Below are 22,868 nucleotides of genomic sequence, written 5' to 3' on the forward strand. Positions count from 1 at the left end.
GTTACACTGAAACCCGGTTCGGATCTTCGTAGTACTCAAATCCTTCTTCGAGCTCTGGCATGGGATTGCGTCCTGGAAGCCAAGCACTGTCGAGGGGTAAAATGAGACTAGGGTTGACGTATTTCTTCAACTTGAGGCCAAGCACTTGCCCTCCAAGTCGGATTGGGAATGTATCACGGTCAAGGGCAAGGGGCGGCGAAAAAGTTGATGTCGTAGACGGGGATATATCGCCAGATGACGGCGTGTCACGGTATATGCTCTTCAGAGCAATAAATTTGGTCAATGGTTCATAGCTTTGAGAATAGAAGTAGCTGAACCACACTGTGACTCCAATTGCAGGCACAATGAGTAATGCCAGGGTAATTGCTTTTCGCAGAGCAAGTGTGCCTGCCACGGCAAGTTGAAACACAACCAGGCCTACTAAGACCCGATTGCAGATCATCGGCCATCCTCGACCTGTCGAGTGTTGTCGGTGGTCCATCGCATATAAGAGCTGGTACTTGTAGATAAAGCTGCCAATCGTGAAGTAGATCAGTCCGAAGAGACAGATCAACCAGGAGGACGGGAAAACGCCGTAGATCACACAGATGACCAATATAAGTATCGACTGTGGAATTGAGAATCCGTAGCTGAATGTAGGAGGAGTTGAGAGCTCGGCGAAATCTCGGGGCGTCTTGGCCATGAAGTAATTGATGGGGTACAGGAACACGCTTCCAAGATCAAGAAGTTTGAGGGGAAACAATCCCAGACCCTGAAGAACAAACACGTTCATGTAGAATGGTGCTAGTCTTTCCAGTGAATTGGCAAGAGCGAGCGCGACCGTCGTGGCGTCTTTGAAGGAGTCTCGAAGATGCTCCCAAAGACCATAAAAATTTGTTGCGGTGCCGATGACCGTGAAAATGAAAAAGAGGTTGAAGAACGAGAAGAAGAAACTCTTGGAGATCACAGAAAGTTCGATGTCTCCTCGAGACATCATTCCTTGTTGGTGTGAAAGCCCTGTAGCATAGATATGGTTAATGCCAAGACCAAGGTAATAGTAAAGGTTAGCAGCAGGGAGTCGATACTCACAGTTATACAGATAAGGTACTGCAACAGTCAAAAGGGAGAAAGCCAAGGTTGGGACTCCGGTCGTAACAAGATTGTAGAGAATATGGTGTCGAGCCAGAGCATCGGCAAGTTGAGGCAACACCTTGTGAAGGGTCTCGAATCTCAGAAGCGTACCGATCGGAACGAGCAACACGGACCAAAATACAGATAGGAAGCAAATCAATACAGTGATGGACCACGACTGGAACATGCGCCTGGAGCGCGGTAGGTAGGTGTTTTTCCAGATAACATCCGCTGGGGCCGGGGCCAATCTGGCAAGGAGTTTCATCGGATGAGGATCAAGGATAGCTTGAACAAGCATTTGTGCCGCAGCTATTGATTTCATGGTCACGAAAGCGAGCTCAGTCGGCGGATACTCTTTCTGGCGCGCGCTCTGAATATCCTCGTCAAGCCTCCGGAGCCTCTCTTCGTAGTAGTCTATGGCATCAATTCTCCGATACCGTAACTTCAAAGGGCCATACCAAATTCGCACCATCGGTCTTCTTTTGGCCCGGTTGAATGCGTCATCTTGTCCGTTTTCCAAGAGAAGGCGCATTCTCTCGTCGTCTTCAGAGAAGAAGCTGGAATCAACTGGTTGATGTCTCAAAGGCAGAGTGTCGCCAGATTTTCTGATTCTCTTGTAGCCCAAATACTGAACCCAAGACGATTCCAGATTCCGTAAGACTTCAAGCCGCTCTTTGATCAGATGGTCCAAAGAGCTCCAGTTGCGGCACAGCGTAATGCTTTCGACTTCCCCAATGTGTAATCCTTCAATGAATTCCCTAATGTTCTCTTCAGTTCCCATTTCAGACGGAATACCTGATAGCCGAATCGTCCGATCAGTCGTACTCGTCTGGCTGCCGAGGTATTTCTGCCTGGTTTGGATAATTTTCTTCGTCTCTTGAAGCAACATGAATATGGCAAGGCCGCTGAATATGTACGTAAACACAACGTACGACCATAGATACGGCGGGTCATCGATGAACTCTTTCTTCCCATCTTCGCCGACATCAATGCCTTTATCCCAGTCCGGAATACCTAGTTTCTTCGTGTAGCTGTAGTGAATTGGTAAAAGTATCACGAAGGCTAAGACGAATACAGTCAATGTGAATCGAATTGCAAATCGGAAGAACGAAAGGAACTAGTCCACCGGCTCCGTTAGTACGTCCTAGACTGACAGCGCGGAATTCACATACAACGAAGGCATCCAACCCAGCAGAATATAAAATTTGTTCCTCAGTTATCCGCCACAGCACAGGTATCCATCCGAAGAAGCTATCAGGAAGCTCCGGCAGGTGTAGGGCGGCGCGACGTTGGCGCCTCCGGGCCGCGTATAACTCTGTCCATTTGGGCCGCAAAAACTACAACGCGAAAGTAATGTTAGCGTGGGCGCAAGGTTGACGTTCATCGAAAGAATCCACATACGCAAAAAGCCAGGAATGCAGTAATTCCCAGAGGCAAGCTGATGATAAGCTGCGTATACAGATCCACCTGGAGCTGACTATCCCATGTCCGTCCGGGTTCATCATCGCCGGTACCATTGTCTGCGCCATAAGGAATGGTAACGGCGGTCACCATTGCCGCCACGGCAGACTCCGTGAATGACATGGTTTACGACCCGGTGATCTCTTAGTGTCTGAAGTATCGCGACAGATGGCGTCTTTATTGATGCATTGGGAAATCGCGTGCTGGTTTTTGAATCGGACGATCGGTCGACGATAGCTGACGTCAGGGGTAGGATATGGCGCGTTACGCAGCGTTGCGATATCACAGTAATGTTTTGTCGCTTGTTGATACCAGTTCCTTGAGGAGGGGTATGATGATCGTGGTTCAGATCGTCTCGATGCTCGCAGGTAAATCGCCAATGGTGCTGGTTTTTGAGGCTAGCGATTCAGCGACAGTTCATCTTGACGGTTGATCGCCGCAGAAGGAGATGCTTAGTCAGGTAAGCCTTATACACATAATAAATAATTTATGCAAGCTTCATGCTGTCTGCTTCATGTTCGACTTACTCGCTTGCTTGTAGGCAGTTATGATTTGGTGCTGGATTGGCAAAGACAAATCCGGATTATATTATCAACCTCTAGAAACATGATCCAGGTTAACAGCGCTAATCTACCACATGCTTTCTATATGCTGTGGCCGTGACAGGTACAATGTATCTATCAGAGATAAAATGCTAAGACGTCTAAGTACTATATCGTGAGGCGTCGTAATACAGATCGAGCAAACATCCGGCCGACCATGACTGAGTGGGTGACTATTAACGATGTTGAGTTAGCCCAGTTCCCCCAAAGACCACACAAGAAAAGATCAGGGGATTGAAACCTACCGAGTCTGCACAATGATTTCCATTCTTGTTGGTCAACTCTGTTAGACCCTTCCAGGGACTTTCTCTCAGCGCCTTTTTACAGCCCGCTAGTCGCCTGGTTACCTGCTGAAATGCTTCTGTTCGCTCATCTGCAGTCTTTCGCCGAGCAAGATCAAAGTACAAGAGCGCACGGAGGAAGTATCCTCGAAGCCACACCCACTCCGGGCCTTGATGATAGTTCCTGCCTTTGGACGTGGCAAAGTCTGTTGAGTCTTCCGAGTTAATATAGTCTGGCCGGTAGTTGAGATCAGATGGATCAAGCGTAGCCATGCCTAAAGGCCCAGCAAGCATAGAGTCGGCAAGGGCCAGGGCGCCGAGCGCTTTTGACGGTTCGAAAAGTTCAGGAGACACCACCATCGCAATTGGGAAGTTTGCGCGAAGTTGGTAGTCCTCATAAGGCTTGCCGGACTTATAGAGGTCCTTGTAGATACCACGGCGGTTGACGATCTTGGGATCAACGTCGTATTGATCGTCTTCGTTCGGATCCAGCGGTATGTAGTAGCAACGCTCGAAGTGCGCTTTGATCTTAGCAGCCCATTCTTTGAAGGTGATAGACTTTCCGTTTCCAATGTCAACTTTGTCGTATGGGTAGAGACCTTGCTCGTTAAGGCTCGTAACCCATTTTAGAGCGCTGTAAACGAGTCCGGTAATCTCGATCGCTGCACCATCTCGTGGAGTCCCTGGCACGCCCTTGTTGCCAGCTTTATCGCTTTCTCCCATCTTGTCCTGCCATGTCCCACAGTTGTGCTGGCTTCCGCCGAAGATCAAACCTGTTCCCCAGTCCACGCTGATCTCAATCTGAAACCCCTCTGACTTCATCTGCACGTCAAGCTCGGGACCTGCATTATACTCACGGAAGGAGATTCCCTGCGCATGGCGCTGGAGCACTTCTTGGATTACATCCACAATAGTCAAACTTTGCGAGTATGCTTTAGGGTCATCAAATGGAAACCACGTGTCATCATACGGCAGAAACCGTCTGGGAGTCTTGTCGTTCAACAACTCAAGACCATCAGGTGCCATCTTCGTGTAGTCCTGAATGGCCTGCAGCAAGAACCATATGGAATCGCGTGAGTTATAGCGCGGAAGTTTACCACTGCCCAGTAAGTTCGGGATCATGCCGTGCTTGAGCACACTGGCAAAAGCGAGGATATGCTCTTTGGCGTCAATAAATCTGCCGGTACACAGAAGTAGGCCTCTTAGAGATATAAAGACATCTCGACCCCAGCATCTAGCCCAGTCTGTTGCAAAATGGGGCAGACCAGCTGCGAGACTCGGAACTAGTTTTTCAGGCCACAGAGATGCGGAGTTCACAAAACCAGTCTGCTGCACGCTCACCATGGCGAGTTGTTGAATGAACACCTGGCCAACCCGCACATCGTCCCCGAGGAGCTGTATACCCCTGTTCCAGGCAGAGACATAGGCAGTTTGGACAATGATAGCAAAGTATCGAGGTAGAAGAAAACTCGGCAAGCCGCGCACGGCCTGGAATTTTGCTTTCAACCATTGAGCGGGAAGCTTCAAAGCGGCATACTGGGGGTTCTCCGTGGCCTTTGTTAAGCGGTTGACAATGTAGTCAAGAGCCCATTGACCCTGCCGAAGATGATCACACAGCGGATGCCCCAGTTCGTTATATCTGATGATGCCCTCCAAAATGCTCCACCATCCCTGAAGACCAGCATAGACTAGTGGGCCGTGGTTCGGAATGTTATAGACGCCATCCTGACCGCCGCTTGAGTCACGCTCTTCAGCCTCACAACGGTAGAGCACGAAGTTCAGGTCAATTAAATTCAGCTCCGAGAAAGCCTCAGCTGCGCCTTCAGTCATGCCATCATTACTTAATTCAGCTGCATGCTCGAGACTCGGAATAGATGTTTCAAAGAGAGCAATGGAACCTGGGACGAACGAATCCAAGACCGAAATTATGGTGTCGCCGCTTGTTTCCTCAACCTTAGTTCCTTCAAATTTTAGGACCTCGCTCGACAATCCTTGAAGATAGGTCTCGTCCGACAGAGCACACTCTTTATCACTGGATCCCTCCTGAACCTTAAGACGCCATGTCCCAATTGGTTTGACTTGTGTAGCTGCAAGGTGGGTAGGAGCAAGGATGGCCCCGCTATCCTGGCCCGGGAAAGCTGTATGTGCGATCAAGAATATGCCTTTCCGGGTTTGTGGATGGACTCTATGAACGGTGATATACTCACCGTCGTGGTGAATGAAGGTTTCAGCATATCCCTCCTGGCCCATCACGGTATGGAGTTCGTTCAATAGACGTTTCAAGCCGCAGATGCCCTCAAGGTCAGCCAGCTCATCAATGGTCGGAGATTCTGGAAGCTCAGAGAATGAATATAGTCGGGTTTCGTGCACAAGATCCACAATTCTTGGGTAGATCTCATCATAGCCCATAACGCTTCCAATGGCGGAGTCACACATAGCTACAAGAGCCGCGTTCGGCAATGTATCCGTCGCAGTTCTCTTTTGAGCTGGCATTTCGTTGTCATGCGTGCAGTCCATAAACAATGCTGGAACCGGGATTGGGCGTATACTACGTATGACTTCTGTTTCGCTGCCGTTGGCGCGGGACTTGGAAAAATCTAGGCCTGGTGCAGCTAGATCTAGTTCGAAGCTACCGATGGGATGACCACCATGACGGTGCACCAAGCGGCTTAGCTCTCCTGTGCTCCAAGCTTGCATGGCCTCGCGAATGAGTGCGTTAATGCCGAGACGCTTGACGAAAATATAATCGGCCTCTTCAGACCCCGTGAATAGTTCGGCAAAGATCGCAAGGTCGGGGCGGACCTTTCGTGCCTCATCAATCAGGTATTCCGCAACCACCAAAGGAGTGGAGTGACAATTGTCTATACGGAAGCCGGAAAAGTATTTGGCCATCAGGCGAGTGTATCTTGTCATAAAGTCCCATAAGAAAGGGCTATCGTCAGGTCCACTTCCATATCGTAGTTTAACACAGTCTCCCCAGACAATAACTTCTCGACGCAGGTATGCCCTAGAGTCAGGCCCGGCGTTGTCGCGCATAGCATCTGCGTTCCATATCCAGCCATTGTTCGCGAGGGCTAATGCTTTCGGGTTGTGTTTCTTAGTGACATCGTTTAGAGGTAGCCTTGTGAAATACGACTCTATAAGAGGATTTTCTTTGGTCACAGGACCAAGTTTGGGTCCATGATCGTCCATCCTCAGATATTTGATACGGTTGGAAAGCTGGTTCATGATTTCAGAAAGATCTGAGTTGTACTCCTCGTAGAGTGGCACATTGACTACGTCGAGCAGTTTGCGCAGGGCGTTCTCCACGTAAGCGAGGTCTGACGATGTTGAGTCGAACTTTCCAAATAGTGCAGTGACAAGGGCCACCCCGAGTTGGGTATCGACTTTTCGACCGTATCTTCCGAGGATCTGGCTGACAGTTGGGATTCCTTTTTGGCGAATGAGGCTCGTTTGATCTTTCAAAGACCACTTTTCGTAGCTTTCTAGGTCGAGCGCCCATTTTTCACTTTTCGAGTTGACTTGCTTTGTTACTTGCCACTGATTGATTATCGTCTTAGCATTACTCTTCACGTCGATGACATAGTACTCCCACAGGCGAAGGTCTTCGATAACGCGGGTTTTAACCTCATTCATGACGAGTGCCAGGTCGTCGACGGTCGTTATATCAGTTGGCAGACCGCGAGATTGTAGTTCCTCACCGAATTTCAGTAGTGCGGTGTCTAGTTCCAATGCCGCTTCGAGCCAAGGAGCAGTCTCAACGCTATATCCGGCCTCTGGGTGTTCCTCAAGCCATTTGCTGTTATTGGCAGTGTGGTTCCAGACGACATCAGCAAGCGACAGCAGGGAGTGTTTTCCCTCCATATCCTCGACGAGTCTCTGAACGTCTTTTTCTCCGTTCGGGAATGCAACGTCGTCGAACTGGAGCTGATCGAAAATGCTGTACGGCGAATTCGATGCACCTCGCTTCATCAACGGCGTAAAATGAACCATATTGTACTTGCGTCTGGAGATGCTGCTCAGGTACCTGTCCCAGTCTTCAGGGTACTTACCCATGAATTTGGAGTTCACCGAAAATATCGACAGCGCATTGAGTGGTATACCTTGGCCGCCGAGACTGAGTCTGGGGGAGACATCGATGTAATGAGTGGGCGTCCTTGCCGGCTCTGACGGGGCACTGGATGTGACAGTGAACTCTGGGAGCGGCGAGTAGGTCACGTAGTATGCAAAAGACCCGGGGTAAGTGACTGGTACGTCGATTTGAATGTTTTTGCTAAAGTCTGGAGATAACCTGACACAACCGTCTCAACAAATGCTGCGCACGTAATGGAAGAACTATCTCACTTGAAAGCGCGGAACGACCGACGGTCAAACGACTGACCCTTTTCAGGTATGTTTATCCAAAGCGTTCCATCTTTGCATATTGAGCTGCTTCCTTCGATAAGGAAACGGAGCGAGTATTTCGGGTCGTCCGGTGGCGGAAGATAAATATAACCTCCAGGCACATCCGGAGAGCCATCGTCGTTCAAGGGAAGCAGGTAAAAGGTTTCGCCAGGCATTTCTGAGATGCAAAGCTCCGTCAAATTGTACCGTGATTCAATATTGACCCTGCTGCGCGGTTAGAATTGGAGAGTGCCGTAGCGAAGACGCGTGTGAGCAGGAGAGCCGAGTTTTGGCACTTCTCGCAATCCCTGGCAGACTGGGTGCAAATTAGGCGGGAAAGAGTCATATATGTGAGAGCCAATGCAGAGTCGGAGAACCTGTTCCTGATCAGCTTGAGTTACCTGAGTTTAACCAACCCCGCGGAGTGACATCATCCTGTCAGGCCAGGGAGGGCTAGGCCTTGGTCTCCTGTCTGGGCGGAGGATGACTCTCCGCACTGACACTTCCCGGCCAAGTTTTGACTAGATGTGCAGAGGACCGAGCAGGCGCTGTGGAATATAGGTATATCATGCGTCTATCATAGTCCAAATCTATATGTGCATCCTTGAAAGCAGTCCCATGGTACGGGGAATCCGTCCCTACAGAACAAGAAGAAACCGTTCGTTCACAGCCTGGCGCTCATACCCCGTTCATTCATACCATTGCTCGTCTTTCCATTTGGCTCAGAAAATTCAATTGGAGATGGCTTGCTGTCAGGGGAATAAACAAATTAAAGAATTAATAAACGAGGAAATCCAAAGGGTGGTCATATTAGGTCCTAATTACCGCTCAATGAAAGATGGGATCTCGTCAACGGACATGGTGCCTTGGAGGACCCCTGCAAAATGGTAAGCATACTGAATGGCAAAAGAGCGTATAGGCGCAATGCTTACGGTAGACTGCAGTAAACAGTGGGAACTCGTCTTCCAAACCTTGCTTTTTTAAGAAGCTGTTGACTTCGATCGCAGTCAGCGTGCCTTGCAGCTTTTGGCCGTTGAGCTCCGTTTCCTCGATCTTCTCAATTGGTTGGTTTCTCTCAATGCTGAGCTTTGCGCAGCGGAAGTTTCGCCCGCCACTACAGCTGGTAATCAAATCGGCAACACCGGCACTTTCTTCAGTGAACGTCCGGGTGTTAATGGTCGCTCCGAAGAACTGTTCACCAAATTTTACCATTTCCAAGAGACCAACTCGCATGATCGCAGACTTGGCATTGTCTCCCCATCCTTTGCCGACAATCCAGCCTGCCGCGACAGCGACGACATTCTTGAGAGCGCCTCCCAACGAGACACCAGCCACATCGCTTACCACGCCGATGTGGAAATAAGGACGGTGGAAGAGAGACTTAAGTAGGGTATGGTCAATAGGAGGGAACTCAGAGGGCAGAGCCTGTAGCTTCACCCGCGAAAGTTGCCCCGAAACATCCTTGTGCTCGAAGTGTAGGATGTTATCGGTAGATGCGGAGGGTGATCGATTAGGCGACGGGGCTTTCGAGTCAAAGTGCGGGGGATCATAGCCAATGCTAGACTCGGACCACTTCTCCTGTGCGACTTCGTTGGCAATGTTGGCCCCTGACAGAGCGCCGCAGTAGATCCCAAGAATTTTGCCAATGGTTTCGGAAAACAGGTGAACACCTTCCTCATTTACATCCACACCCTTGATGCAAGAAACTCCACGCGCGTACGGAACAATCTTGCCCTTAATTTGCTCACAGATGTTGATAATGAATTGATGAGGCAGGTTGAAGACAAGAATAGTGCTGTCCTGAACAGCATCCACTAGCGACGGATTGGCAATCAGGTTCTCCGGGAGGGCAATTTCTGGAAGGTACTTGATATTCTCGTGAGTTTGATTGATGATGTCCGTCAAGTTCTGCGGCCCCTGGCAGAGAGGGGAAGCAGAATCATAGTGTTTGGAATCCTTCGGAATTTCGACCTTCTCCTCAAACACCCACATTTGAACATCCTTCTCGAAGATGGCGGGGTTGCTTGCAGTATTCTCGGCGACGATTTTGGCGATGGCGGTGCCCCTTTCTCGCTATCAGTATACAGCAGAAGTGTAAGCCGCTCGGGCTGTACATACCAATTACCAGATCCCACCACGGTCACCTTGTGCTTCTGCTTATACGGCCCGAGAGATCCCATGTTGCTTGTGGTCGCAGCGGTTACTGCAGACAATGAAGAAGTTGTTTTCGAAAGATGTCTGCAGGAGATAGGACCCGATGGTCTGGATGACGTTGATCCCGACAGGGAGTTGCAAGCGATTTGAACGGAGCGGAATTGTTGAGAGGGCCGGAACCGAGGTAGGACTGGGTTTGCACGAGAGCTGAAGAGCCGAGATTGACGCCACAGTAGTAGTTGCATTCACGAGACCCTTAAAGCATTTAGTAACAATGACGAAAAACGTACGGAGTACAGTAACGTGGTTTCGTACACGACTCTGGGATTCTGGATAATTCGGCGCTGCTCCGTAGTATTTATTGAAGGTGGATCTTGCCCCAACAGGGTGGGAACTAGTCCAGAAACAGTGAACAGGACAAGACACGATGGGCGATCAGATGTTGAGCTTGCATGAATGAACGCCAAGTTCGATTAGTCGGTCTGGGCCTTGTTAATTGACCACGATAAAGCAATCATAGGCAATTAGGCATGCCGAAGTTCGTATAATATAAGTGCCTAATTGCCTATTATGCTGACCATTCTGAACGAGACATGATACGGCACGACCAGCCAGTTGCAACGTAAAAGAGTGCTCACGTGCGCAGCTGCGGGGGACCGTCAGGTGGGCGGTGGGAATGGGAAAGCGGAACTAATCCTCATCGGGTCTCCCATCACCAGATTTTCTTTCAAGGAGAAAGCCACTCCAGTCAAAATGGTAGGTCAAGTTGAATTGGGCAATTGCACCAAGCCAGATGGCATCTTGCTAACTCTGCACAGGCTCCCATCCGGTCGGTAAAAAAACAGCCGCACGGCACGAAACCCGCCACAGGAAGCGGAGTTTCCAAACCCTCACTGTTTGACGACGATTTTCGGACGACGAAGAAAGACAAGCGCCTGATCAAACATTCGAGCTTTGTATCCAAGATTGAAAAGAGCTCTGGAAAGTCCAACAAGCGCCGCCGAGCCTCCAAGAAACTTGTCGCCAACCTCGAATCGCTAGCCGATGCTTTGCCTGAAGCTGAGACGGAGAGCAATGGACCCGGTCAGGTAAACATCATCAAGCAGAAGACTCTGAAACATAGACCGGGTGCTCAGAAGCGCAAGGAGAAACTTGAAAAATCGGAGCGTGATCGGTTTGCGAAAAACATGGCGCAGATGTCGAACATTCCTATAACGGCCACGCCGAACTCAGAGCCAGCGGCTGCGGAATCAGTATCAAACCGATGGGCTGCTTTGCGGGGTTTTATCTCCCAGACGATGGAACACCAACCTGCCTTCAAGTCAAATAAGTGAACATAGCGAGGCGATCACGGTTTATGAAAACCTGATTCACATTTGTTGAAGGTCATTGCATCACGAAGTGTTGCTTCCAGGCAGTCATCTTGACAACCCGACTTTTGTGAGGTGAAATATGTTCTCGGGGCGCGGTGATACCTCGCGCGCAATGAGACCGCAGGCACCAGAGAGTACCTCGCCGACATACGAGGCCACTTGTAAGTCAAAGAAACGAAGACGCAAGTACGAAAAGAGGACGGCGTTGGCTTCTATGGTTTGAGGCTTTTCTGGTTTTGAGCTCAATCAGCGAGCCTCAACAGCGGTCATGTCCGGCCGGCATTGCCCCTCGGTACGAACTGTTGTTGAAAATCTGTGAGATTCTCCAAAATTGTAGAGACCCAGATTCAAAATAAAGGAACATTCGATCAGCCAGACGATAGATGGAGAGGAAAGGTTCCGATGCAATATAGCCCTTGTAGCCGCGTGGTATGATTTGTATGGCGTAGGTTGATCGCCCTAAAAAGCGGGGAATGACGGGGCTGATTAGACGGATGGGGCATCTTATCTGACAACCCGACCTCCCGTCTCCTCACCAGCCCGCAGCTCCCCCAAAAAACTCCGACGTCTTCTCCATTATCTCATCACTTATTTACATGATAGCTTCTTCCTTCTGAGATTGATACCACTTGCTTCGAAATCCATCTTCTGTTGCAACCGCAGCGCCCCTCATGCTGCGGCTGCCATGGCCATGTCGGCCTTCCCCATTGCACCACTACTGCGCTCTCCGCTATCGGCGTCCCCTCGCCCTTCGTCCTTTGCGCACGCGACGCGGGTTCTCGAGCTCATCTGTGTCATTCCCTACCTCTTCGCAGTTCGACAGAACCGATTTCACAAATCAACCCTTCTCCGGCGTATACGAACCCGGGCTTCCAACGGCCGGCCCTCTGGGAACCACACCAGCGTATATCAATCCGTCATACCAAGAAAGACCATGACTGACTCTCACTGATACGTATCAGCTTCGGAGCTCCGCGCATTACGCCGAAATCATTGAAACAATATCTGGACCAATTTGTTGTTGGACAGGACCGTGCAAAGAAGATCCTCAGTGTCGCAGTATACAATCATTATCAACGGGTTCAAGAGCTCCAGAGGCGCCAAGAAGAAGCCGAGGAATTGCTCGCCAAGCGGCTGCGCAGAGAGGACATCGAGAGACGCCAGGAGGAACATGAGGATCTTCTAGCCGAGCATGCGAGCAGGAAGCCCGTTGAGCGCCATCCGGTGGAGGGTAAGCTCCTTTTGGTTTAGGCCGTGGTCAGCATCCGTTTTTGACCATCAATCGCTAATGCACACTATAGACGAGTACCCAGGTCAACCACGCACGACATACCTGGACCCTTTACCTACACAGCCACCTATCGCCACGGACAAGGCAGAACTTGACGAATCGAACCAACTACAAATTGAGAAATCCAATGTTCTTCTATTGGGGCCTTCCGGAGGTACGTACCATGCTATAGCTTCTCCTACCAGATTCATGCTCTGTAGCATAGCATACTAATGCGCACGTCATGCAGTGGGCAAAACACTCATGTCGAAGTCACTAGCTAAAGTATTATCGGTCCCATTCAGCATCTCAGACTGCACCCCCTTTACACAGGCTGGTTATATTGGAGAAGATGCAGAAGTATGCGTACACAGACTATTAGCGGCTGCCAACTACGACGTCGAACAAGCGGAGCGTGGAATAATTGTTTTGGATGAGATAGACAAGATCGCCAAGACGACCACCACAGGGGGACATGGAGGAAATCGCGATGTTTCCGGCGAAGGAGTCCAACAAGCCCTATTGACCATAATCGTATGTGAAGCCACTGTTTTTTCAAAAATGTCGCGGGACTGATGACATTGCCAGGAGGGAACGACGGTGCAAGTCCATGTGAAACAGGAACGAAATGCACCACGTATGAACGGAACGCCCAGTTCTTCTACGCCTTATCCTTCAAATAATCCTATAGGAAACCCTCCATTCACTCCCCCAAGTGGCGGCAACATGCCTCAAAAGGGCGAGGTCATCAATGTCCGCACCCATAACATCTTATTCATATGCTCCGGCGCATTCGTCGGATTGCACAAGGTCGTGATGGACCGAATATCGCGTGGATCAATGGGCTTCGGCCAACCAGTTCGGACTCCACCCCAGACTCACACAGACCGACCGCATTCTTCCGACCCTGCAGCTAGTCAACCCATCCCAATCCTTCCGGGCTCGGAAGAAGAAGCCCTCTACAGGAAACATCTTCCGTTTTTTACGCCTCCGTCAGTGTCATCACCTGATGCCGAACCTACCTATTTTAACCCTCTAGACCTCATCAACCAAACCGACCTCCAAAATTACGGCTTCATTCCGGAGCTCGTAGGCCGCATTCCGGTCAATGCCGCCCTATCAGCCCTAACTCAGCCCTTACTCGTCCGCATCCTCACCGAACCCCGCAATTCTCTAGTCGCCCAATACACCACGCTCTTCTCTCTATCCGGAATTGAACTTCGCTTCACAACGCCCGCTTTGCACAAAATTGCCGCTAATGCCTTTACAATGGGCACAGGGGCCCGCGCTCTCCGCACGGAAATGGAAACTATTCTCAGCGACGCAATGTTCGAGACACCGGGTTCAAGCGTGAAATTCGTCCTCGTCACGGAAAGCGTAGCTGAGCGTAACGAAAAGCCAGTGTATCTTGGCCGTGGCCAGGGAGGGCGCTTCCACTCTATGATTGCTGCGGAGGAAGATCAGTGGGGAGAGAGGATGCGGCAGAAGAAGCTAAAAGATAAGAGGGCGAAGTCTCAGGCTACTAGGTTCGGGGAAGGTCCGTCCATCTCTTCTTTTAGAGAGTATCGGAGTAAAGCGTCTGGGTCGTGATCTTACTCCTGTACCTAATATTTCTGCTCTCTGGTTCTGCGTCATTTTGTTGCTTCCCTCATACCTTTCCTGCTTTGGCCATGTCCTGGATTAGGACCTTTTGTCTGCCTATCAATGATTTCTATGGGTTATAACATACATATTGGCTTAGCGTTGGCGCGTGATGATGTTTAGCATTGCCTTATTGGTATTTGTATGATCAGTTGATAAGCACTTATGAAGCACGGATTGGCTTTTTTATTCTATTGTTCTGTGGTATTTTTCGTGGACTTGCTTGAATGCCAGTGATATCCCAAATAATGATTCATTATGCGGTTGACTTCATTCCGCGGTCGTTGGATAAGTACATGCTTGGGATATACCTACCTTGTCCAAGACCATCACTATCTGCTAGAAACCCTCCATTGCTCATAGGTCAATACTTGCACATGTACCGTATAGCAAGTACCTGATGCATACAGAGACCTTGATTACCTTTTAAACCACGGCTTCTCTATTTGAAACACACCCTTTCGCCTTGGTGGGTGAACCTCCTTCGGGGTCATTATCTGTGCAGCATAATTCAGCCACATACCGTTTAAGAAATCAATACACAAATACAGGGCCGGATATTTTCAGTCATATACGCGGTGCCAGCCATCCATCAAACGCTCATCCCCTTGAATAAACGTTGCCTACTCATTGGCATGAGTCCAGATATATAACCCGTGTCAAATGGTCTGTTCTTTGCAAACATAGATGACCTGATATAGCGAGGAGGACTGCAGATAATGTAGCCGTCACTCACCGTAGCCTTGAAGCACTAAAGAGCAGAGGGAATGGCAGAGAGGCCATGCGAGATACATGTGTTGATGTTTCCCGGTTTACTCGCTTGACTCGCTTGAGAAGAGCAACCTCCAATCCACAGAAGGTATGCATGAACGAAGGGAGAATGAGCCGACACGCAATGACATGCCTGGTATGTCCTCTCCATTATGGCAGTAATGCTCGTCTTTATCATCACACCCACAGTTCAGAAAAGCCTCGGCCGCTTCGTGTGCCGGGTAGTATAGGACCTATATTCCGAACAGACACTGTTGTTCAAGCTAGACTCGCTAATCGAACAAGACTCGCCATCCGAGCCGGGCTCGGGACACTCATTCAAGCTTGGCCTCTTTATGCCCAGCTGATTTGTTAAAACAGATGCTTGGTTCGGACTGGGCTCATTAGCCAAGCTCCGCCAATCGTTTCGGTCGATGTGTGAACCCTTATCAGGGCCAACCTACTCATTCATTAAGCTGGGCTTATCTATCAAGCTAGGTTCACCGCGCGGACTCGAATTGTTGCTTTGAGCAGCCTCGCTGTTCCAGCCGAAGGCATGGGTATCATAGTTGCTGAGGTCAGACGCATCAATTGACTCGTGATCAACGTCTACCCAGGACCGCTCATCCCTGTCATGCAAATCGCTGGGTCCGGATATGGCTTCCATTTGTCCCCTCTTACGTCTCGAGGTAGTTCCAGGGCACACTTCGGAGTAGCCGCGCTTGCCGCTAGCACTAGGCCTGGTCGACGAATAAGTAGGATACGTGGTTGTGGGAGTGGCGTCCGAGGCGATGTGGTCTACATCGGCAACATCCTTCTGTTAGTATATCACATGAACTGTCTTGTTGGAGAAAACATGGCCTACCAGCTTTCCAGTCTATAATGAAAAGCGGCGCCTCCCTGTCCAGGCCCGTAATCCAGCCCTGTAATGACCGGGGCTCAATCACATCACCATGCGCGCTGATATAGAAGAGTCGGTGGCGTGCGCTGTCATAGTGGCATTGATCCTTAATCCACTCAGTAAACTTGCCATGGTCAAAGTCCTGCGGTTTGACTGCCGTGCTGACCTCGCCTCTTCCCAGATCACGCAGAGATATAGCTCCGTGATAGGCGCCATCGACACGATTTTCGACAGAAACCACGCGAGTAGATAGTCCACCGCGATGTCTGAGGGCTTTCTGCGGCAGTTGGCTGTTTCTTGCGAGTTTTTTGTCTTCCGTTCTCTTGGACGTTCTCTTACCCAGGATAGCGAGCTGGTAGAGAGCCTCGTTAAGCTTATCCTTGTCATCATCGGTCGCTGCTCGATAAACATTCCTTAGTGGACTTGGAAACTCATCGAGTCGACCATATATGGCCGCCTTTAAGCTTCCTACAACAGACTCTTTCTTGAAGTTTTGTCCAATAAAGTCACCGTCGTAGATAATATTTGCCAAAAGGTCCCTAGTCTGTTCCCACTCAGTAGCATGAAGTGTTATTGAAGCTCCAAGCCATTCTCGAATGCTATTCACGGTTGGGCGCTTGGGAACTTCACGCATTGTGATGGTGGGTGGGGAAGAAGAAAAACACAGAGAAAGTCAGTGCTGTATCCTGTGATAATTAGGATATGCTTTCGTCAATATGAAAAGATAGATATATGCAGACTGCAGAGAATGGAATATCAAAATATACCTTGGAGGCCCGCTTACCAGTGGACCAAGTGGTTATTATTGTGGATCAAAGAAAAACATGTGGAGCAAGTGCGTGTGTTAAGGCCTTAATTATCAGGCATTAGGTTAACCAAAAGAAGGCTAGTGCAGCGCCACGTGATGTAACTCTTGGCTTGAAGTGGATATTTATGGAATTGGTTAGGGGAACGACGAATCCAAACAACGGATTTTACACCCAGGCAACGCTCGGGATACAAACTTTAATAGGTATGGTATCAATTGAGGCTCTGAATCTACCATGGATACATGCCAAACTCTATTATATAACCCCCCTTAAAGGTATATATTATTCCTAAGGTTGCAGTGCATGAGTCAACATGCGCGGGACAGCCAGTGGCGGTGTGGTAGGTAAGGGGGTGACCGACTGCTAGATTGCATCACTCCGTGCCGCAAATAAAAGCAACCTTGGAAGGGTCTGATTTGAGGAGCAAGGCAGGACAACCGAAACGATGACCTTGAAAGACCACAACCCAGACATTTCAGCCCGTTGCAGATATCAGGTGCAAATGCCACGTCCTTTTTGTCACTTTAACCTACATCCAACCGCTAGGTACTCGGGTTTCCTGATGAGATGACGGTCATGTAAAACGACTTGGCAGCGGGACCGGTCCAGAGAGGCTGAATAGGAATATGCCCGAAGCTTGCTTTAAAGGCCTATAACCGCGCGCTGTCTGTATATGGGTCCAGGATAGGGGTCGCAGAAAATGATCAAAGAGATATGTCACCATCTGCAAAATCATAAAATATTGTCCAGTTGAGCTTAAGAAATACAAGAAACAAGATAATGATCCCCATTGCATGCAGAAGATTCTGCTCCATCTCGTGAAGATATTTCAGGCGAAAGTTCAGTATCACTTGACTCGCTCTCATCCATGTAATCTGGGTTTCCACCGTTGGAAGACCGCACGGGAGCTGGGAACTCGCACTTTCTGGCTAAAGTAACCCTTTCACTGACACAGCGATCTTGCCGCGGCCTGCCCACATGAAATCTGTCTCCATCCTTACTCGCTGAGATTCTCGCGCTTAGTACCGGAAATGGAGCCTTCTGTCAAAGCTCGTGCACCCTCAACTTCATATCTCAGCTGTTAGTGGTACGGCTGACCATACCTGGTCGGGAGTTGGTTTCCAACCGAGACAGATCTTTGTTCGTGAACCAACCCGCCAGACGGTTTGGAAGGCCGCGGCGCAGCAGGAGATACGGGTGTGGCATCTGCCGAGGCAAAAGCCGCTGATGTGCCCTTGAAGAGCCTCTCGTGAATAAGCTCTGGCTTAACCGATTGGAACTGCAGAAAATCTTGATAGCCGCCGATCTCGATATGATGCCATTTCTTCCATCTTTCAAGATGCTCTAGGGATGTAATCATGTAGAACCGGCGAAAGCGGTGGGCGTTCAGTAGAGCGTAGCCAGCGAAGAACTCGCCTAAATGATCGGTATTCCGTTGTTCCTGGGTGCAGTTTTTGGGAATGTCCGGGGAGTCATCGGCCGTTCGAAAACCGTACTTTGGGAGTGTGGGTGGAGAAATTATGAAGTCTTCTTCTAGGCCAGGAATAATATCGTCGTTGGGGTTGAATCCGATCTGCTTAACTAGATGGTACATCGTAAACCATCTGGTGTCCATGATCAGCGCTAATAGTATTGTTCACATGTACAAAAAGGTGCTTACCGGCATCTCTGTGAATCATCACCAACCTCCATATTATTCAGCAGCCAATTCATGATATCAGGGCGGAGCATTAATTTATAAGTTCCTGGGTTCTTCTTCCGCGAGTACTCGTGGAACCACTGCAGAATAATCATGGCAGCAACCTGTTCGTGGACCATAAAGTCTTCAGTCAACAGATACACGCCGCCATGCGGAAATAACCGCTGAACATGCAGTGGCGGATCAAGGTATTGAATAGGCTTTGCAAGCGAAACCTTCCAGAAGTTGGTTGTTCTGCGGATGGCCCTCACAAGTTGTGGAAGTTTGTTATATTGGACAATTGACTGATGAAACTGCGGAAGTGTTAGCAGGCCAGCAGGTAAACATTGGAGAACATACAAGAACAACACCATGCATGGTGTTCCCAGTAACCAAGTTCATAAATTTTTCCCAACCCTTATCAAGGCGATTTGTGCTATTTGTGAACCAGAGTTGTTTGTGCTTACCCAGGAAATTTGTCAATTGTTTTTCTTCATCTTTGACAGCCTGTGAATCATCAGGGTACCAAATGTAAAACACCTTTGTTTGATTCCTTTTGTCGGTGCCATTTGAAAATGTTAATTTTTCAAAAGTAATACCAAACCTCGTGAGGAAAAGCTTGTCAAGTTCCTCCTTGCTTAGTTCCGCCTTAGTCTCAGTGAATTCAGACCCGGTGCGACCTTGTGGTAGAGCCTTGGTGGGGCGAATGTCAAGATGCGTACGCTTGGTAGACGCATGGATTTCTCGCGTGGTTGATATATTGTTTGGAAACTGGGCTATCGGCGAGTTCAGGGTCGGAGATTGAGCATAGGTAGATGTATCCGGGGTGGTTAATTTAGGTGAAGCTGTGGATGGTTGCCCTATGCTTCCTTGCGCGACATTGAAGTTGCGTGATGCTTTTTGACCACTTGATACAGTCGCCATTGTTAGCTCAGCGTGGCCGTTTTTGAGAGCGTTATTCACTTCAGTCAGGGGAGGGTAACTGATTCGCTCATTTAATCTCAGATTGTGAATTGGCCCAAAGATGTTTCTGAGGGCGAGAAACAGATAACCCCTAGGCGGGACTGTTTCACCGGGAAAACTGAAGTGGACAGAGCCAGGTGGATAGGCAAGCAGAACCTGGTTGGGGTTGATCTGAGCTATTGCTATTTTATTTTCTTTCCAAAGCTGTTCAGCGACTGGCCGAATAAGGGACTCTGTGTCATCGAACCCCTCAATCCAGCCGTTTGCAAACGGCTTGTTTGATATCTAAGACAGCAAGCAAGCATTGTGTTAATGAACCTGGCCAGTAATACAGGGAGGAACAGGGGAAGGTCCTTCATGTTAGGACATACCTCAGCACGAATTTTTTCGTATTGATCCCAAGTATACTGGTCCCGAAACCACACCTCGATCTTTCCTGGTGGATACGGTTGTTTTGTTCTGAGAATTGGTTTTACGGCCTCGACGTAAGGAAGACCACATAACCTGGCGTCGGCAAACTCCCGCTTGTCTTGACCAATATATAGATTAACATATACTTCGCCTTTGTTCCACCAGCGCTGAGAGTTCGTATGTGGAATGTACGCCGTCCTGTAGCCACCTGCAGGTTTCCTATCGCGAAACTCTAGGTCGAACTTGCCTGCCGCTGGCCTATAGCCAGATGGCTCCCTTGGAGGAATCTTCAAATTCAATTCAGGCTTTGATGATACTGGCCCACCTGTGCCAGCGATGTCACTGCGAAGGCGCTCGGCATTCCGAGAGCTTGAAGCATACCACAAATCACTGTCTGGCCTAGGTGACGCAAGTGGAGATTGAGGCTGAGTGTGAGATAATCCTGAAGAGGCTAAAGAAGGCCGTGGTCCATTTTCTGTCGGGCCGCCACGGTTCATATCAGTTATCTGACGAGAGCTGCCAGGCTGAATTGCTTTCACGTTCGGCATAGAATCCCAGTCAGATGGTGGCCTTATATCGACTTGATCAACGTTTGGTTGCAATTCCTTGTTCTTCGAGTACGTGTTCACCCTGAACTTCCTCCAGGGAGTAGCAAATTGCTCCCCCTCGTCAGTGCTGAAGCCCTTTTTGGGTCGCACTGATTTGGAGGCAGGTTGGCTGGTTCCAAATCGCGCCACTGGCGGCACTCTGGACACTGACAGTCCCGCTAGTTGTCTTGCTGGATGGCCTTGTTCAGAGTACAGGGATCTAGACGGACCAGGAGGCCGGCGACGGGTCGAAGCATTTGGCGATCTTTGTGAAGCTGCTTTTCCGACAGTCGCAGTGTTTTTGACCAGCGTCGGATTGCGCCTTTCCTCTGATGCAGCTATTTTCCGTCTCTTAGCTGATCTTCTGCGTTTCCTTTCTTCCTTTTCCTGGTCTGATCGACGACAAGTCGCCTCCCAAGCAGTTACATCAAACGGTTGCTCCTTGCCCTCGGAAATTCGCTGTTTCTTGTCCTCCCATTCCAGCAGTGTCTCGCGGACGTTGTTAAAGCTCTCCTTGGGTTCCCAAGTGCTTCTGAGAACATTGTAGCCCTCCCACCGGACAAGATATCTCATATCATCCTCGGCAAATTCGCACTCGGCCAGAATAGTGTCGACATAGTACTCAGAAGCTTGGTCACTCTCAACCGTGGAGGTCAGAGATATATCATCATCGCTGGGGTTGTCCATTGCCATATTCAAACAATCTTACACGGCCAGTACAACAAACAAATGAGGTCGAGAGATGTCAATGACCAGGTCTCGGAGTGTATCAAAGAACAAAGTGACCTGGAGAAGGTGGAGCACTAGCTTGGTAGTACATCAGGCTGCTCGCTCCAAATAGCGGAGGAGAGGAGGTCTACCAGCAACGCCACAAGCAAAGCTGGACATGTCCCATTGAACCAGATCGAGTCCCCTATTGCTGGCCGTGGGAAAGATTCTTGAAAGAAGTGCGCCTGTTGATTCTTTCGTTGTTTCGAATAATTGGCAACTTTTGATCCAAAGAAACAAAGACGAAACGGCGGCACGTGACCCACTCGCTAGCCCCAAAGGGGGGCGGGCATGGCCCACTTCGTCTTGAGGGCAAGCACGGGAAGGACTTCTGGAGAGCCTCTCCTATCTTCGACCTTCCGCTTCACTTACCAACAAGCTCTGTAAGTGTTCCCTGACACTGCTTGCTGCACGATTCTATTCCTTGTACCTCGTCCATCGTGGCCCGGACCGTCGACTAACTTCTGTGTGCCCCTCCCAGAACTCAGTTTCCCGCTGTTGTCGGTTCCCGCTCCTCAGCTGTCTACGGAACCCGCCACGTCGAATCTCGCTACCCCCGACCTCACATCTCGCTCACAGCGGAGCTTGTAGGCTCATCTTACTGCTAATCATGGCCAACGACGAATATGATGTGAGTCCTTGGAATGTGAGCCCGAGAACACTGCTAACTGGCGCACCTGGTAGTTCCTCTTTAAAGTCGTCCTTATCGGAGACTCTGGCGGTACGCGTCTCCCACACCAAGAAAGGACCCCCATCTGACGATGTAAATAGTCGGAAAGTCAAATCTGCTCTCGCGCTTTACTAGGAACGAGTTCTCACTAGATTCCAAGTCGACTATCGGTGTCGAGTTCGCTACTCGTTCTATCCAGGTGGACTCCAAGACAATCAAGGCTCAGATCTGGGATACTGCTGGTCAGGAGCGTTACCGCGCTATTACATCAGCCTACTACCGAGGAGCTGTCGGTGCGCTTCTCGTGTACGATATCAGCAAGCATCAGACCTACGACAATGTCAACCGATGGTTAAAGGAGCTCCGAGACCATGCCGACTCCAACATTGTCATTATGCTTGTCGGTAACAAGAGCGATTTGAGGCATCTCCGGGCTGTCCCCACAGAGGAGGCCAAGCAATTTGCCAGTGAGTTTCGTGGTCTCTGTGAAATGACCTGTTCGTGAAACTCACCGGCAATAGGCGAGAACAACCTTTCTTTTATCGAGACTTCCGCCCTGGACGCTAGCAACGTCGAGCTCGCTTTCCAGAACATCCTCACAGGTATGGCTTCAACTATAGACGCTTTGGGGACATTTTCTAACAGTTGCTCTTCCTACAGAAATCTACCGCATCGTATCCAGCAAAGCGCTTGAAGGCGAATCTGGCGGAGCCTCTGTCGGGGAGCGTCGTCAAATAATCGATATCGAAAAGACTCAAGATACCGAAAACAAGGGAGGATGTTGTTAAACGACCACGACGGTACTCTGGCTCTACCCGCGACATGCCAACCGCCCCCAACGAGTCTTGATTTTGTGATGAGATATTGACTGCTCTTGACGTTTCTTTTTGCCTGTTTATTTGGCCTCTGCGGAATGATACATAAGAGGGACATTGTTGGCAACGGCATACGACGATATGGACATTGTATGGCGATGTTTATTGGGCCTGACACCATCCCGGACACACGATTATTCTGTCAGTTCTACCTTGCTTTCGTCTTACCCAGCCTTTATTT

The 22,868-nt window shown here is 49.6% G+C and overlaps 7 protein-coding genes across 7 annotated transcripts; 3 read left to right on the top strand and 4 right to left on the bottom strand.

Moving 5' to 3' along the window:
* Window position 1: 1 nt before the first annotated feature.
* DSM5745_08239 (putative DUF221 domain protein) lies at window positions 2-2,694 on the bottom strand (the record flags this gene model as incomplete). Its single annotated transcript, XM_026750255.1, has 4 exons — window positions 2-996; window positions 1,069-2,227; window positions 2,283-2,447; window positions 2,512-2,694. 4 exons carry the CDS (start codon window positions 2,692-2,694, stop codon window positions 2-4), a joined length of 2,502 nt encoding a protein of 833 aa, XP_026601259.1.
* A 580-nt stretch (window positions 2,695-3,274) lies between these two features.
* DSM5745_08240 (putative glycogen debranching enzyme Gdb1) lies at window positions 3,275-10,017 on the bottom strand (the record flags this gene model as incomplete). The annotated part of the gene is made up of 6 exons (XM_026750256.1): window positions 3,275-3,346; window positions 3,419-7,745; window positions 7,799-8,062; window positions 8,663-8,714; window positions 8,770-9,902; window positions 9,956-10,017. The coding sequence occupies 6 exons, from the start codon at window positions 10,015-10,017 to the stop codon at window positions 3,275-3,277; spliced, it is 5,910 nt and encodes a 1,969-aa protein (XP_026601260.1).
* A 727-nt stretch (window positions 10,018-10,744) lies between these two features.
* Window positions 10,745-11,325, top strand: DSM5745_08241 (FAM207/SLX9 family protein; the record flags this gene model as incomplete). Its single annotated transcript, XM_026750257.1, has 2 exons — window positions 10,745-10,747; window positions 10,810-11,325. The coding sequence occupies 2 exons, from the start codon at window positions 10,745-10,747 to the stop codon at window positions 11,323-11,325; spliced, it is 519 nt and encodes a 172-aa protein (XP_026601261.1).
* Window positions 11,326-12,035: 710 nt separating this feature from the next.
* Window positions 12,036-14,224, top strand: DSM5745_08242 (putative ATP-dependent Clp protease; the record flags this gene model as incomplete). Its single annotated transcript, XM_026750258.1, has 5 exons — window positions 12,036-12,268; window positions 12,327-12,595; window positions 12,666-12,809; window positions 12,885-13,168; window positions 13,223-14,224. 5 exons carry the CDS (start codon window positions 12,036-12,038, stop codon window positions 14,222-14,224), a joined length of 1,932 nt encoding a protein of 643 aa, XP_026601262.1.
* Window positions 14,225-15,485: 1,261 nt separating this feature from the next.
* Window positions 15,486-16,560, bottom strand: DSM5745_08243 (uncharacterized protein; the record flags this gene model as incomplete). Its single annotated transcript, XM_026750259.1, has 2 exons — window positions 15,486-15,823; window positions 15,891-16,560. 2 exons carry the CDS (start codon window positions 16,558-16,560, stop codon window positions 15,486-15,488), a joined length of 1,008 nt encoding a protein of 335 aa, XP_026601263.1.
* Window positions 16,561-17,816: 1,256 nt separating this feature from the next.
* DSM5745_08244 (putative Chromo domain protein Chp1p) lies at window positions 17,817-21,067 on the bottom strand (the record flags this gene model as incomplete). The annotated part of the gene is made up of 4 exons (XM_026750260.1): window positions 17,817-18,339; window positions 18,396-18,727; window positions 18,774-19,661; window positions 19,748-21,067. 4 exons carry the CDS (start codon window positions 21,065-21,067, stop codon window positions 17,817-17,819), a joined length of 3,063 nt encoding a protein of 1,020 aa, XP_026601264.1.
* Window positions 21,068-21,752: 685 nt separating this feature from the next.
* DSM5745_08245 (Rab family GTPase) lies at window positions 21,753-22,600 on the top strand (the record flags this gene model as incomplete). Its single annotated transcript, XM_026750261.1, has 5 exons — window positions 21,753-21,773; window positions 21,827-21,863; window positions 21,914-22,279; window positions 22,334-22,414; window positions 22,473-22,600. The coding sequence occupies 5 exons, from the start codon at window positions 21,753-21,755 to the stop codon at window positions 22,598-22,600; spliced, it is 633 nt and encodes a 210-aa protein (XP_026601265.1).
* Between the last annotated feature and the right edge of the window lie 268 nt (window positions 22,601-22,868).

This window comes from Aspergillus mulundensis (genome assembly GCF_003369625.1).
Source record: "Aspergillus mulundensis strain DSM 5745 chromosome Unknown scaffold_9, whole genome shotgun sequence".
Classification (NCBI taxonomy): Eukaryota; Fungi; Ascomycota; class Eurotiomycetes; order Eurotiales; family Aspergillaceae; genus Aspergillus; species Aspergillus mulundensis.